We start from the raw sequence: 13,534 nt of genomic DNA, 5'->3' as shown, positions 1-13,534 counted from the left end.
ATAAACCTTTAATGTAGGGGGGTGTTTTGCAAAAGAGGAGTGGAGACACAATGGCCCAAGGTGACCCGGGTAGGAAAGAGAAGAGCCAGGCTTCAAACTCAAGCAGTCTGGCTCCAGAATCTAGCTGCGGCCAACACACACAGAGAAAAATGGCTGTGCTTGTCCTGCCTGAGCTCAGAGACCTCATTTGGTTGATTGAACCTGTCTGAATTTAGCCAAATATAGAAGCAAGAAAACTTGGCCAGGAAATCTCTGTTGACTTTTTTTTCTAAGTCCAGCACCTAATTTGTTAAGAATAGTGCAAGTTTTCTGGGCCCAGGGAACTTTACCAATGAATGCTCCCCAGGTGTCCTGTGGTGGTCACAGCTGCCCCGGATTTGGCATGCTGCATCACACCTTCAGAACTGTTCTTAAAACGCTTGCAATGTTGGAGGAAAGATGTGAGTAATAGGTCCAAATAAATTTGGGGAAGAGATCCATAAATACAACACATGAGTCAATACCAGATGGCTGGAAAATAACTGAAATGAATGGATATTATTAATAGCTTTTAAGCTCTGACCACCTACTACATTCCAGGCACTCACCAAGTCCTTACTATACATCAGGTTAATTCATCTTCCCAGGGACTCCTGTGAGGTAGGAATCATTATTATCCATTTTATAGATGAGAGGATACATCCAGAATGGCTAAGAAACTTAACCAGTGTCAAACAGTTGGTGGTTGTTAGAGCTGAGATTTGAATCCAGTTCCATCTGACTCCAAGGCCTGTGTCTTACCACCTTCTAGTCCACATGGTCTACCCACACGTGCTAGAATAATGGCTATACAGCCATGACTATCAAATCCTTTAGTTGCCTGCAAAGAACTTTACTGCAAAACCTCCAAATTGCAGCTCGTTTTTCAGTCTATACAGCTTCTGCTCAAGGTAATCAGGGAACAAAACCTCCAAAGTAAAAAAAGAAATAATAAGAAAGAAGTAGCTGAAATCCAGTGCTCTGATCATAAGTCTGCCTGGCATCTTTCAGATGCTGAAAATTTCAGAAGGCTGGATAGTCAAGTTGCAGCTTGTAATTCAAATCCTTTATTGTAATAACAAGTCCTCATACCCCCCACCCACCAAAGACTCTACTGTTGTAATGGAAGATGGGCATGTCTACTGTAGAAGTAAATGGTGAAGAAGGGGTGATGCTGCCATATCAGGGAACCCAGAACAGATCCACAGATAGTAACAGCAGAGGAGTAGAGTGCATGCATGGGGAAATGAACCAGGTGAAACAAGAAAGGCAGAAAGTTAATGGTTGTTGGAACTGAGCTGTAGACACATGGGAGTCCCTTGTACTAGCCAATCTACTTTTTTGTGTGCTTGAAAATTTCCACTACAAAAAAAAGTCATGTAGCTCTTCCAGCTACATTATATCTCTCATGTAGCCCTTCCAGCTACATTATATCTCTAGGTTAATGATCTGCCTTCTTGGACATAGCAGGGTAACTCCTGACCTCTAGCCCTGGAGGGAGATGTCAAGGCTGAAAAAGTGTTGGGTCTCACTGTTTTGTCTGGATCCATTCCTTGCTGGCCCATTACCAAAGGCCTGAGCATGCCTCACAGCCAAAAGCCTATAGGAAGTTCTGCTTTAAAGAAGTGAAGGGGACTGAAACCATCGCTTCTAAGAATGAGAGCTGAGCACCCAAAAGACAATTAAACCCTCAAATCAGAACAGGGTAAAAGAGCAGGTTCAATTAGTATGCAAGAGGATCTGGTTAGAGAGTTGACTCAGAGGTAACCTGTGAGGATGATACCACTACACAGAATAAGGAACCTAGCAACAACCCAGAGATCAGTGTGTGGTTACACTTCAAAAGAAGCTGACCCCAAGTGCTGAGAAAGACAAACCTCAAGCAGATTTTGGTAGATTCTATCCAAACATCACCTCTTTTCTTTAACAATTTACAGGACAAAGAGATAAGCCAAGCTCATATCACTTGAAGAAACAATTCCACTTAGAAATCTGAGTGAAGATATGTTTTAAAAGTCCTGATTACAATTAGATGGCTTTGTTTGGATCACTCAAAGGCAAATGGAAAGGTCTACTGCATCCTTTAGAAAACAAGTAAAAAGCCAGGGTAAACAAGGAACAGAATGGGTAAAACCAGTGTGGACTCTGTGGGTCATCTGCAGTGGGTGAGTCCAGCTGGTTCAGGAATGTTGCCCAAGAAAGATGTCCTGTGACCACAAGTTTCACCCCTACCCAGAGTCAGCGATTTTTAAAGTATGTCCAAAGATCACAAGTCTAAGGAGGTGGGCAGAAGAGAGAATGTGAATGCAGTCATGCAGAAATCCACGCTCAGTACTTAAAACACAACCCAGAGCACAGTCTAACAGCTTTCCATTCCACCGAGAATAAAATCTAATCCTCACCACCAGTGCTCCCACCTGTTCTTTCCTAGCTCACCACAGTCCAGTCACACTACTGGGACTCCCAACCTTGTTTCCACCTCAAGACCTTTGTCCTTGCAGCTTCTCTGCCTTGGCTGCTATTCCCTAAATCTTTGCATGGCTATCTAGATCTCAGATCAAAAGTCTGAGAGGCCTTTCCTAACTACTAAAGTAGCACCCCCCACTCACTTTCTCTCATGTCCTGTAATTTTTCCCATCTCATTTGTCACTATCTGACGTTGATTTATCTGATTACTGTTCACTTGTCTGTCTCTCCCCAGTAGAACACAACTTGTGTGAAAATAGGGTCTTGACTGTCTGGTTCATCACTATAGTCACAGAATCTAGGACAAGGAATACTTGGTGATGAATGAACACCTTCCTATCAGATCAGCAGCTACCTTTGTGTATGTATTTATATATAAAACCATATTTTTCAAACCAAAAATGAAGGTACTGGGGTTGATGAGGCATATTTTTCCTAAAATATGAATGTACATAAATGAAAATACATAGTATCCACATTTAATAAGGAGTTCACTTGAAAAAAACTAAAATTACATAAAATTGAGACCCTGAGACTGAGGATCTTGGAGACTCTGAGAGACACAGATATCACATACACGAAATTCAGCTTTTTCTCACTGTTTAATAAACATTCCTCATAACTCATGCCTTTAGCACTAAAGTGATTAGCTGTCAACGACCATGGATAATAACAGGGGTGCTCACGAGGGACGGGTGGGACTGCTGAGTGAGAGCCTGCGGGCACAGGTGGGCCTGTGTGCTCAGGCACTGCAAAAGCACTTTCAGTTCAGAACTCACAACTGATAGCTCTTAAAGCTTACATTTGTTACCATATTTTTAGGGAATTTCCCCACTGGGTCAGCAGTAAAGAATCTGCCCACCAACGTAGGAGACACAGGTTCAACCCCTGGGTCAGGAAGATCCCCTGAAGGAGGAAATGGCACCTATTCCAGTATTCTTGCCTGGAAAATTCCATGGACAGAGAAGCCTGGTAGGCTACAGTCCATGGGGTCACAAAGAGTCGGAAAAGACTTAGCAACCAAACAACAGCAAATGTCTCTAATAATAATGTGAATGTCAAACGCTTAACTTTAATGTGTATGTCAAACCCCTGGAGATCTTATTAAAATGCAGATTTTGATTCTGAGGCGGGGCCTGAGATTTCCCCATATTTCTAATAAGTTCTCACTGAGGTGACATCTATGCTGCTGGCCAGAGGATCACACTTTGAGAAGTCAACCTCTAGTACAATGAAATTACCATCTACCATAATCTAGAGGAAGGATGCCTCCAGATTAGCTCAGAATGGAAATGGCAACTATAGAAGATTTAGTTCCCAAGAGACAAAAAAGGGACCCCCTAATTAAAGAAAAGCAGAGAGAAACTTCTCTGGTAAGAACTGACTGGTCTTTCTTAATTTGTAACAAGCCAAATCTGTAAAGATTGAAGACAGACCCACTCCTAAGTGCAGATCTGTGTACAGATCTGGGAAACTGTTTAACTTGGGGATGAGAACTTGAGGCATTTATTCCTTTACAAGTCTGATATTTACAACTCTTTGAGCATGAGAAAGGAGAAAGCTTTACCAATTTCTGTGTAGCAACAGAACTAATGTGGACCAATTTCCCCTTTTTCACCATCTTGCTTATTATAAAACTTTTTTTTTTTTTCTGGTTTCTGCTTTTAAAGTTTTCCCTCCTTACCACCAAGCCCGCCTCCACATCCGGCAGTGGGTAACACACCCAGTGTGACCTTATTTCCTGCTATTCCTCCCTAGCTTTGTCACTGAATGAATGGGCAGGGCCACCTGGAACTCTCACCCCACCTAAGCCTCCAGCCTCTACTGGGTGCTCGGGCAGCTTTAACAGAACTCCGTACTGCCTGCATTATTCCTCATACTTGTTAATGTGCATAATTCCCTGGGGACCTGGAGGTGGGAGTGAGGTCACTAAAAAGTCAGTATTTGGCCAATCCTGTGTCTTTTGGCAACCTTCTAACAATTAATGAGTGGCCATGATCTGTTACCATCCACAGGGACCTTCTTCCCAGTCCACAAAAATGGAAAAAAACAAACAAACAAACCTGGCCTTCTCCTTCCAGTTTTTTGTGTTCCTTAAGAAGTTGTTCCACATGCATCACATTGTCTCCGATATCTGAAAACTCTGTTTGCTCTGCCAACAAGTTGTCCAGGGCTAGCTTAACCTACAAGACATATTAGAAAGCCCAGAAATAAGCCAATGGACATCCCATCTGCAAGTAGAGTATAACAAGCCTTATACTCTAGACAACTTGAAAATCCAAAAATGATTCAGGATATGTGCATATCTATATAGACTTTTTTTTAAACAGCTCATCAGCTTTCAGATTAAGCTGGGGGTACTGAAATGCCTTAATAAATACCTCATAAATGTGATGAATGACTGAAGAATAAATTCAAAATGCAAATAATAATGTTAAAAGCATATAATCTAATCCCCAATTAAAGTAAATGAATTATGTAAAAAAAAAACACACACACACCTGGGGGTGCTGAGACAATGTATAGATGGAATGTTGAAGCTACACTGAAACAAAAAGGAAGGTAAACCACCACTGAAATACCATGTGGGAAAATGGGATTCTGGTACATTGCTACCCCCACTAAAAAGGTGAGAAGAGGAATCAAATACATATGGAAAGGACTGGACTAGGAAGAAGATGCGGAGCCTGATACCCAGAGTTCAAGGGGAAAAAGAGAACCAGAAGTCACTGAACTATGCACTCCCCTAACAGAACCATAAAAGGAAGTTTTATTAAACAAGAAAATAACACCTCACAAAAATTGTGTTCAAAGTGCTGTAGTTGTAGGTATTGATTAAGCTTCAGGTGATGCTCAGACCAGAACTGACTAAAGGCTTTTTCTGTTTCATCCAACTGAACTAATAACCTGTCAAGAAAGAACAAGAAAGGACATGTGATTAGCGTTCATTTCCATAGGCTCATGCAGACTAATTGTGATGATCTCCTCACACTGAAGTCTGTGTCGCCTATGACTTTCTCATGGTTCAGCTGGTTCCTCTATTTTCCATTTTCAATCAGGATACCCTCACCACTAGGCAGAAACCTCAGATGCATCTGCCATGCTTTAAAATGTGCCCCAGGTAACCTTTAAAATGTGCTCCAGGTAATCTTACCTTTCTGCCTATTTCTTTCTACCTAAGAAGACAGGTGTGCAAACACAGCACCTAACCAAACAGTTTTTTGGCAATGAAGGCTCAGTAAATACTACCATATTCCTTGACATCCTGGGATGAAAGCAGATCATAGGAGGAGGGAATGGCTTTCTCATAAAAAGATCTCTGTAGATGGATGCCAGAAAGATACTATGGTTTTTCCTTTGTTGTCTCAATTATTCTTCTTCCTTGACCCCACCAAGACCTATTGGCAGCTGTTCCAATCTGTTTTTGGTTGTTTCACATCATCTGGTTCTATGTATTCTCTCCAGAAAAAGCAGATACCACCCTTCTCACTCACCTTTCCATGGTAGCTACATTCTCAAATTCATTGAGACTGAGTTTGCTGGTGGGACTTTTGGTTGCTGGATCTTGCATGCATGACAGCAATGTGGCCCCTTGCTTTCCAAGTAATTTCAGGTCATCCTAGAGAAAGGAAAATATAGTCTCTTTTAGAAGGAATTAAAAGCAAATTCTAGGTAGACTTCAGATGAGTGCAGTGCAGTGGTGCATGTGTGCATGCTAAGTTGCCACAGTCTGACTCTTTGTGACCCTACAAACTATAGTCCACCAGGATCCTCTGTCCCTGGGATTCTCCAGGCAAGAATAATGGAGTGGGGTGCCATTGCCTCCTCCAGGGAATCTTCCTAATCCAGGGATCGAACCCGAGTCTCTTATGTCTCCTGCATTGGCAGTCGGGTTCTTTACCACTAGCACCACCTGGGAAGCCTGAGTACAATGGTAAGTATATTTTTATTATATTATTATATTTAGCAAATTAAGTGCTAAGTAGAAGTCAAGCTATAGCTTTTTAAATTGATTAACTTGCTCCTAATAGATAATACAAACACATGATAGAAAATTCAAAATATATAAAAGAGTACATATTGAAAAGGGGCTTTCAAGGTGGTGTTAATGGTAGAGAACCTACCTGTCAATGCAGGAGACATAAGAGATGCATGTTCCATTCCTGAGTCGGGACAATCCCTTGGAGGAGGGCATGACAACCGACTCCAGTATTCATGCCTAGAGAATCCCATGGACAGAGGAGCCTGGCAGGCTACAGTCCATGGCATCACAAGAGTCAGACATGACTAAAGTGACTTAGCATGCGCATATGTACATATTGAAAAACCAAGTGTTATATCCACAGCCCATCCACGTTCCCACTCCAAAAGCAACAACTCTTAATTTTGTGCATATCTCAAGTTACTATAAATTTAAAATAATTAGTTAATAAAATCTGTTTTTTAATCCAAGATAGTGGCCAGAAATAAGAAAATGACAGATATCAAATGTTAAGTGATGGAAGATGCCATACAGTTAACCATGAAAAAAACTTCATCTGGTCTCATCAATAAACACCTGCTAGTCCTGCCCCTACCCCAAAGTGTGGCCTTGTTCAACTATCAAAGTACAGAGGAGATGAGCAGCAATTTCAGTTTGACATGGGAAGATTCAAATTTCCAAGTCAATTCTATTCTCAATAAGTCTCTCTATGGGGACTTAGGGCATTGCAACTGAGGAAGATGTCAGGTTATCTCCTTCCAAATCCAGTGGCTCTAGTCCTCTACTTGCATAGTGCAGGTGATCTCTCAATGCTGTGATCATTACATATAAGGTAGGCCAAAAGGGATGGACTATGGCCTAGAATTTTGCAGCTGTGAATTTGGGGTTTGGTTCATGGATCACTCAAGATGCTGGTTTGGTATGCCCTAAAGGTAAGAACAGACCCATAATTATCAAGCAATCTCCTCGATGCACACAAACATTAAATCTCTTCCTGCAGGCCAGCCACCACCAACCTCACTGATGCAGAGCACATTCATTCCCCGTGGAAGGGTTTCATACACTCTACTCCAGTCACACAGAAATCCAGGCCCTCTCAACCTTATACCTTTGCTCCTTGTCCCCAATCTCACCTCAGGATTTACCCCTGGGAAGGCCTCCACTACCTACACCCAGCCTCAAACTTGTCCTAAGATCTGGGCTGATGACAAATTTGACTCCTCTGATCAAAATTCTCTGGACAGACCCTGTGGCTCTGTCCTCTCCAGGTAATGCCCCAAGTCGGCCACCTGGCTGGTATTCCTGCCTGGGAACTGGACATAACCCTTCTTTTCCACTCTCAGGTATCAGCCCTCATTTCTTATCTCATCAGTGCTCATTAAATATTTGTAGGTTGGATGAATTAAAAATAGTCTAAAGAAATCAGATTGCAGATGGATTAAAAACAAGACACTACAATTTTGTAAAGTAATTAGCCTCCAACTAATAAAAATAAATGAAAAAAAATAAATAAATAAAAACAAGATATGATGGGGGAAAAAAAGCAGTCATTTAGTAAATGCTCTTAGCTTTTCCCTTTTCCTTCTCCCTATAGAAAAGCTTCAATAGGGCTACCAAAATCTGCCATAAACATGGAGGGAAAGACTGAGGAACAGTGGTACTTGGACAGCATAAAGGTAAGTTGCCCAACCCCAAAATGGAGTTTGTCCTTGTTCACAGTGGTGGCAATTCAAAATATTTAATACCTATATAGAGCAGGCCACTGACAAATCAGCACAGGAGTCAGACACAACCTAATGATTGACGATTGTTGCCCTAATCATTTATTTCATTAGGGTTTTCTAACTCTGTTATTTGTTTACATTTATTAGCTGTTTCCTGTAAAAAAAAAAAAAGAGAGAGAGAGAGAGAGAGACTTTTCATGTTTTAAACTTCAAAATTTTGAAATGAAAACACACTTACAAAGAATTCCCATATACCTTTTCATCCCTATTCACCACTGTTCACATTTTGTCACATTTGCTTTCTCTCTCCTTCCCTCTATTCCTTCTTTTCTCCCTGTCCCATAAATTGTATCTGAACCATCTAACATCATTTACCGATATCGTGCACCTTTTGCCCTAAGAGCATGATTCTTAAATACCCACAATAGTAAAAAAAATCTAGATGTTTAACACTGATACAATATCTAATATGCAAATTTCATATTCAGATTTCCCCTGTTGTCCCAGTAACATCCCTTATAAAATTCCTTTTTCTATAATCCAGGGTCCAATCTAGACTTGAACACTGTATTTAATTGTCATATCTCTTTAGTCTTTAATCAGGACCAGTTTTTTGGCCTTTTATTCTTTTAATCACTCACATTTTAAAAGAGTATGGGTCACTAGGTAAGTTTTCTATTATTTGGGGGGTTATTATTACATACTCAAATTTTTTTATTTTTTAGTATGTTAGTCAATTGTAGTCATTATTATTTTTGATGGTTAAAGTGTCCAACTTTGGTCATTGGGAGTCCCTCTTTGAGCTGGTTCTCCCTTTTTGATTGAGCCTTGATTAATCTTTTGGACCTTTCTAGGTTTTTGGCAAAACAAAATATTCCAGGTCCTTCTTGTATTTTCCTTTCTTGTCTTTTATATTTTCCTATTTCTCCAAGGAGTCTTGCTTTCTTTTGATAGAAAGTGATATTTATAAATCAAGATCTGAGTGCTAGCTGGCATATGCATTTGTTACTAGGGTATCTTTGCTTCCAGGTTCTTTTGAGTGAACAAAAGAACTAGGAAGGAAACATGTTTTCAAAAATCATCAGATTATATAGGTATTTTAAATTCCAAATAAAATTGACATTATTATTTGGATTTCCTGCAAACAAAATAGAGTCAAATTTACAATGCCAGCACAGTTGTCCCTTGGTATCCACAGGGGATTGGTTCCAGGACCTGCCTCAGATACCAAAATCTGCAGATGCTCAAGTCCCTTATATAAAATGGTATAGTATTTGCATATAACATACAGACATCTTCCTGCATATTTTGAGTCATCTCTAGATTACTTATAATACCTAATACAATGTAAATGCTATGTAAGTCATTTCCAGGTGCAAGAAAATTTCCATTTTCGCTTTTAGAAATTTTCTGGAATTTTTTTAAAGTATTTTCAATCCAGAGTAGTTTGAATCCTTGGATTAAGAACCATGAATACAGCAGTCAGATTGCATAGCCATACTAGTAGGTGTATCACTGCAGTTTTAATTTTCATTTCTCTACTGACCAATGATATTGCAGATGTCTTCACGTGCTTTGTGCTCAGTCACCCAGTTGTGTCTGACTTGTGATTCCATGGACTGTGGTCCACCTGGCTGCTTAGTCTGTGGGATTTCCCAGGCAAGAATACTGGAGTGGGTTGCTACTTCTTTCTCCAGGACATCTTCCCAATCCAGGGATTGAATCTGTGTCTCCTGCATCTCCTACACTGGCAAGCAGATTCTTAACCACTGCGCCACCTGGGAATTAATAGGTCATTTATATACCTTCTTTGTATATATGTATGCATGCTAAATAACTTTAGTTGTGTTTGACTCTTTGCAACCCACGTCTATTCAAATCCTTTGCCCATTTTTATTTTTTAATTTTTACTTATTTTTTGTTTGGCACTGCTGTGGCTTGCGGGATCTTAGTTCCCAGATCGGGGATTGAACCCAGGCCCTCAGCAGTGACAGCAAGGAGTCCTAACTACCTTTGCATGTTTTTAAACTGAGTTACTTGTCTTTTTATGGTTAAGTTGACAAGAATTGGTGTCATATCTACAAAACCATTGCTTAATCTAAAGTCATGAAGATTTACATCTGTATTTTCCTCTAAGTGTTTTATAGTTTTAGACTTTACATTTAGTTCTTTGATCAATTTTAAGAGAATCTTTATATATGGTATGAGGCAAGCCTCAATTTCCCTTGCTTCATGTGGATGGGAACTTGCTTCCCAGTGGTCCTACAGCCCAAGGATGTTTAGTTTTGTTCCCATGGAAAGAAAATATCCTTGGTTTTTTTGTTTTTGTTTTTGTTTTTTTACTGCTGGCATTCAGGCTGGAGGAGGAGCTCAGGGACTTGCTTATGGGAACATCTATATATGTTTTGGGGAGTTTCGGTGAGTTTTGTCTTGTGCAGATAGGATCCTAGTGGCAGCAGGTGAGTGTGGCCATACTGCTTGTACACTGAGAGATGGCCTGTATTCTGTCAAGGCTGCCTTTTCTCAGGAAATGAGAGCTCTCCTTAGAGAAGGATTCAATTTTCAGAGGAGTTTGGGGTCCCTGTGTGCACATGCTCTAAATGTATGCTCCAACTGTCCATCCATGTGCAAGAAGCACATACAGGGATGGGATGAGTGTGCTGAGTTATGTGTGCTTGTCTTGACTTATAAGGACCTTAGTCTCCTCCAAAAGAAGACCAGTACTGAATGTGTGTACAGGACTCTCTCTTCCTCAGATGGTATAGCGAAGTGAAGTGAAGTGAAAGTCACTAAGTTGTGTCCGACTCTTTGCGACTCCATGGACTATACAGTCCATGAGATTCTCCAGGCCAGAATACTGGAGTGGGTAGCCTTTCCCTTCTCCAGGGGATCATCCCAATGCAGGGATCGAACCCAGGTCTCCTGCATTGCTGAAGAATTCTTTACTAGCTGAGCCACAAGGGAAGCCCATGGTATGGAGAAATCACAGAGAAAATCAAGTTTTAAGTCTTAGTATGAAGCCCAAGTGCCCATAATCTGATTGAACAGAAAAGAGCACATATTGCTATTGGGAGCCTTTTTGATCATAAATATGGATTAAGAGTCAACGTGTGGCTCTGCCTTAAGGAAAGAATTTATGTTTCTTCTAGAGAAGAGCTCCTTTAAAGTGATAAGTTTGCTTAAAAGTTTGGTTTGTTTCTTCTGCTATGAATGTTCTGAGACTTTTTTTCTTTGTAACCAGATTGGTTTGATATAGGAGTGTGGTCAAGACAGAAGAGATTCTTTTGGACGATAATTCTGAAGAATCTGGTAACAACTACATACAGAATCAGTGCAGAGGCTGTAAAAGTTCTCAAGTTCAACAACTCTCCTACTTTCATTGGCTGATTGTAGAGGTAACTATGTACTTATGTGAATCTAAAATAAGGGCTCTCAAAGATCCCCTAGGGAAAGGAAATCAAGAAATTTAACCAAGTCTCTTAATGCTGTGTTGTTCAGACAAAAACTCTCCAGGCCAGGAGGAAGCCATAAATCACACACTATAACTTGTGTAGATATTTAAATGGACTTAAAAGTTCACTGTTCTGAGAATCAGTCTTACACTATTTTTTCATTTGGAAAAGATATTTTCTAAATAAAAAAAAAATATTCAATTAGTTATAGAAAGTTTGGTTTAAAAATTAGGTAAAATACTCTAATCAAAATAAAATAAAATTATATATAAGTGATCATAAAACTGAGTTATTAGTAAAAGTTTAAACAGTGTTCTTTTTTTTGCATTATAAATCCTTTCTCTCTCTAAAGCATTTTTGGATAAGAAAAAGGAAAAATCTAAATCTAGTTTAATGATTTTGGAATTTTTGCTTCTAATTTATAAGATATGAAGCAGAGAAATCAAAGTTGCACCAGGTCAACAATTAGTAATCACAGAAGAAACACTATGTATTGTCTTTAAAAGAATATTAATATTACTTGGTCAAATAAAGACAGAATAATTCAAATTTAACCCAAATTCACTTAATACTCTTTTTTCATCCAGTTCTACTGAGATATAATTGACATATAGCACTGTGTAAGTTTCAGGGTGTACAGCATAATAATTTGACTTGGACACATCCTGTTTTAATTCCAAGAACTGCTGGCTACTGTGAACTAAAAAAAATGACATTACTCCATCTCGAAGGCTGGTTCTTCCCCTCCCTTTACTTCTGTGGAACGCTGCCTGTGTAGAGATGACAGAATACTTACTTATCTACCTTCCCTGTGAACCCTCACTGCCCCTACAGGTGGTTTCACCCCTCAGATATGTGTCCTCATTTAAAATCCAATTTCTGTTTATCTTGTCTCCAGAGGCCTCCCTGATTGGCCACCTGATCATCTTGATTCTTCTGCTCTGCAACCTCTCCCAACCCTTCTTGGAATGACATACAGAACACACTTGCTCATAAGCCCAGGCTGGAGCCCTGTTCACAGTGCCTACCTATAGGCTCTGATGTTCAGCATCACACCCATATATTAATTGATGCTCTGCAGTCTTCTGTGGTCTGTGACCTGTGGGCATGGATCACCAACCCTCTTCTAGCAGACTTCAGAGAGGTGCCCTGGACCCAGGCTTCCACACCCCATGCCATCTTCCAAGAACCATGGGAGGTGAACTTGGCCAATATGTTTGGCAATGAAATAGGTCAAGCTTCTAAAAGGCATTTTCAGGGAATTTTCAGGTTTCTACAGTTTCAAACCAGACCTTTTGATTACTCAGAGTAATTCTGAGAATATATTTTAAACTCTTTTTGGTAACCAAGACACTTAAAGACAGAATTAAACAGTATTCCCCGACACATGGAAGAATTAATTTGCCTCAACTACCTGACTCTGACTTCCCTAACTAAACTATGTATTCTTTGAGTTTGCATTTTGTTTGTTTCCTTGGAATGTGATGTTAGGTCATAAATATATATTGAATAAATAAAAACTCAACCACCTAGTAAAACAAAATTTTTGCATATTTTGGGTCACAGATAAGAGAGTTCAGCTCTTCTTATGCTCAACACAGCAAGAATACATGTAATGCTATGACGTGTCAACCTTCGATCCTTGATTTGCTGCCTTGTTGAGTCCTGGAGGGCCTGTGTGTGTAGTCTCTCAGTGGTGTCTGACTCTTTGTGATCCCAAGGACTGCAGCTGGCCAGGCTCCTCTGTCCATGGGATTTTTCAGGCAAGAATACTGGAGTGGGTGGCCATTTCCTCCTCCAGGGAATCTTCCCAAACCAGGGCTTGAACCTCCATCTCCTGTGTTGTCTGTATTGCAGGCAGATTCTTTACTCACTGAGCCATTGGGGAAGCC

General features: G+C 40.2%; 2 protein-coding genes across 9 annotated transcripts in view; one reads left to right on the top strand and one right to left on the bottom strand.

Annotated features, from left to right (window-relative positions):
* The window catches only part of B3GNT5 (UDP-GlcNAc:betaGal beta-1,3-N-acetylglucosaminyltransferase 5), an 80,344-nt gene extending 67,181 nt beyond the window's left edge, over positions 1–13,163 (top strand). Inside the window, exons 2-4 of the mRNA XM_065943482.1 lie at positions 8,061–8,142; positions 11,432–11,585; positions 12,541–13,163. Of these exons, the coding sequence (XP_065799554.1) occupies positions 8,061–8,114 (54 nt within the window). The 3' untranslated portion in view covers positions 8,115–8,142; positions 11,432–11,585; positions 12,541–13,163. The remainder of the gene's footprint in view (positions 1–8,060; positions 8,143–11,431; positions 11,586–12,540) is intronic.
* Positions 1–13,534, bottom strand: part of MCF2L2 (MCF.2 cell line derived transforming sequence-like 2) — a 272,578-nt gene that overhangs the window by 158,265 nt on the left and 100,779 nt on the right. For all 8 annotated transcript variants that reach the window (XR_010664264.1, XM_065943474.1, XM_065943477.1 and 5 more), the window contains exons 8-10: positions 5,979–6,103; positions 5,277–5,391; positions 4,548–4,667 (exon numbers count right to left, since the gene is read on the bottom strand). Coding sequence is in view for 7 of the 8 variants with exons in the window: in XM_065943474.1 (XP_065799546.1) it covers positions 4,548–4,667; positions 5,277–5,391; positions 5,979–6,103 (360 nt within the window). In the remaining variant the exon portion in view is untranslated. The remainder of the gene's footprint in view (positions 1–4,547; positions 4,668–5,276; positions 5,392–5,978; positions 6,104–13,534) is intronic.

This window comes from Muntiacus reevesi, chromosome 8, assembly GCF_963930625.1.
Source record: "Muntiacus reevesi chromosome 8, mMunRee1.1, whole genome shotgun sequence".
NCBI lineage: Eukaryota > Metazoa > Chordata > Mammalia > Artiodactyla > Cervidae > Muntiacus > Muntiacus reevesi.
This window is presented reverse-complemented; position numbering and strand designations above follow the sequence as displayed.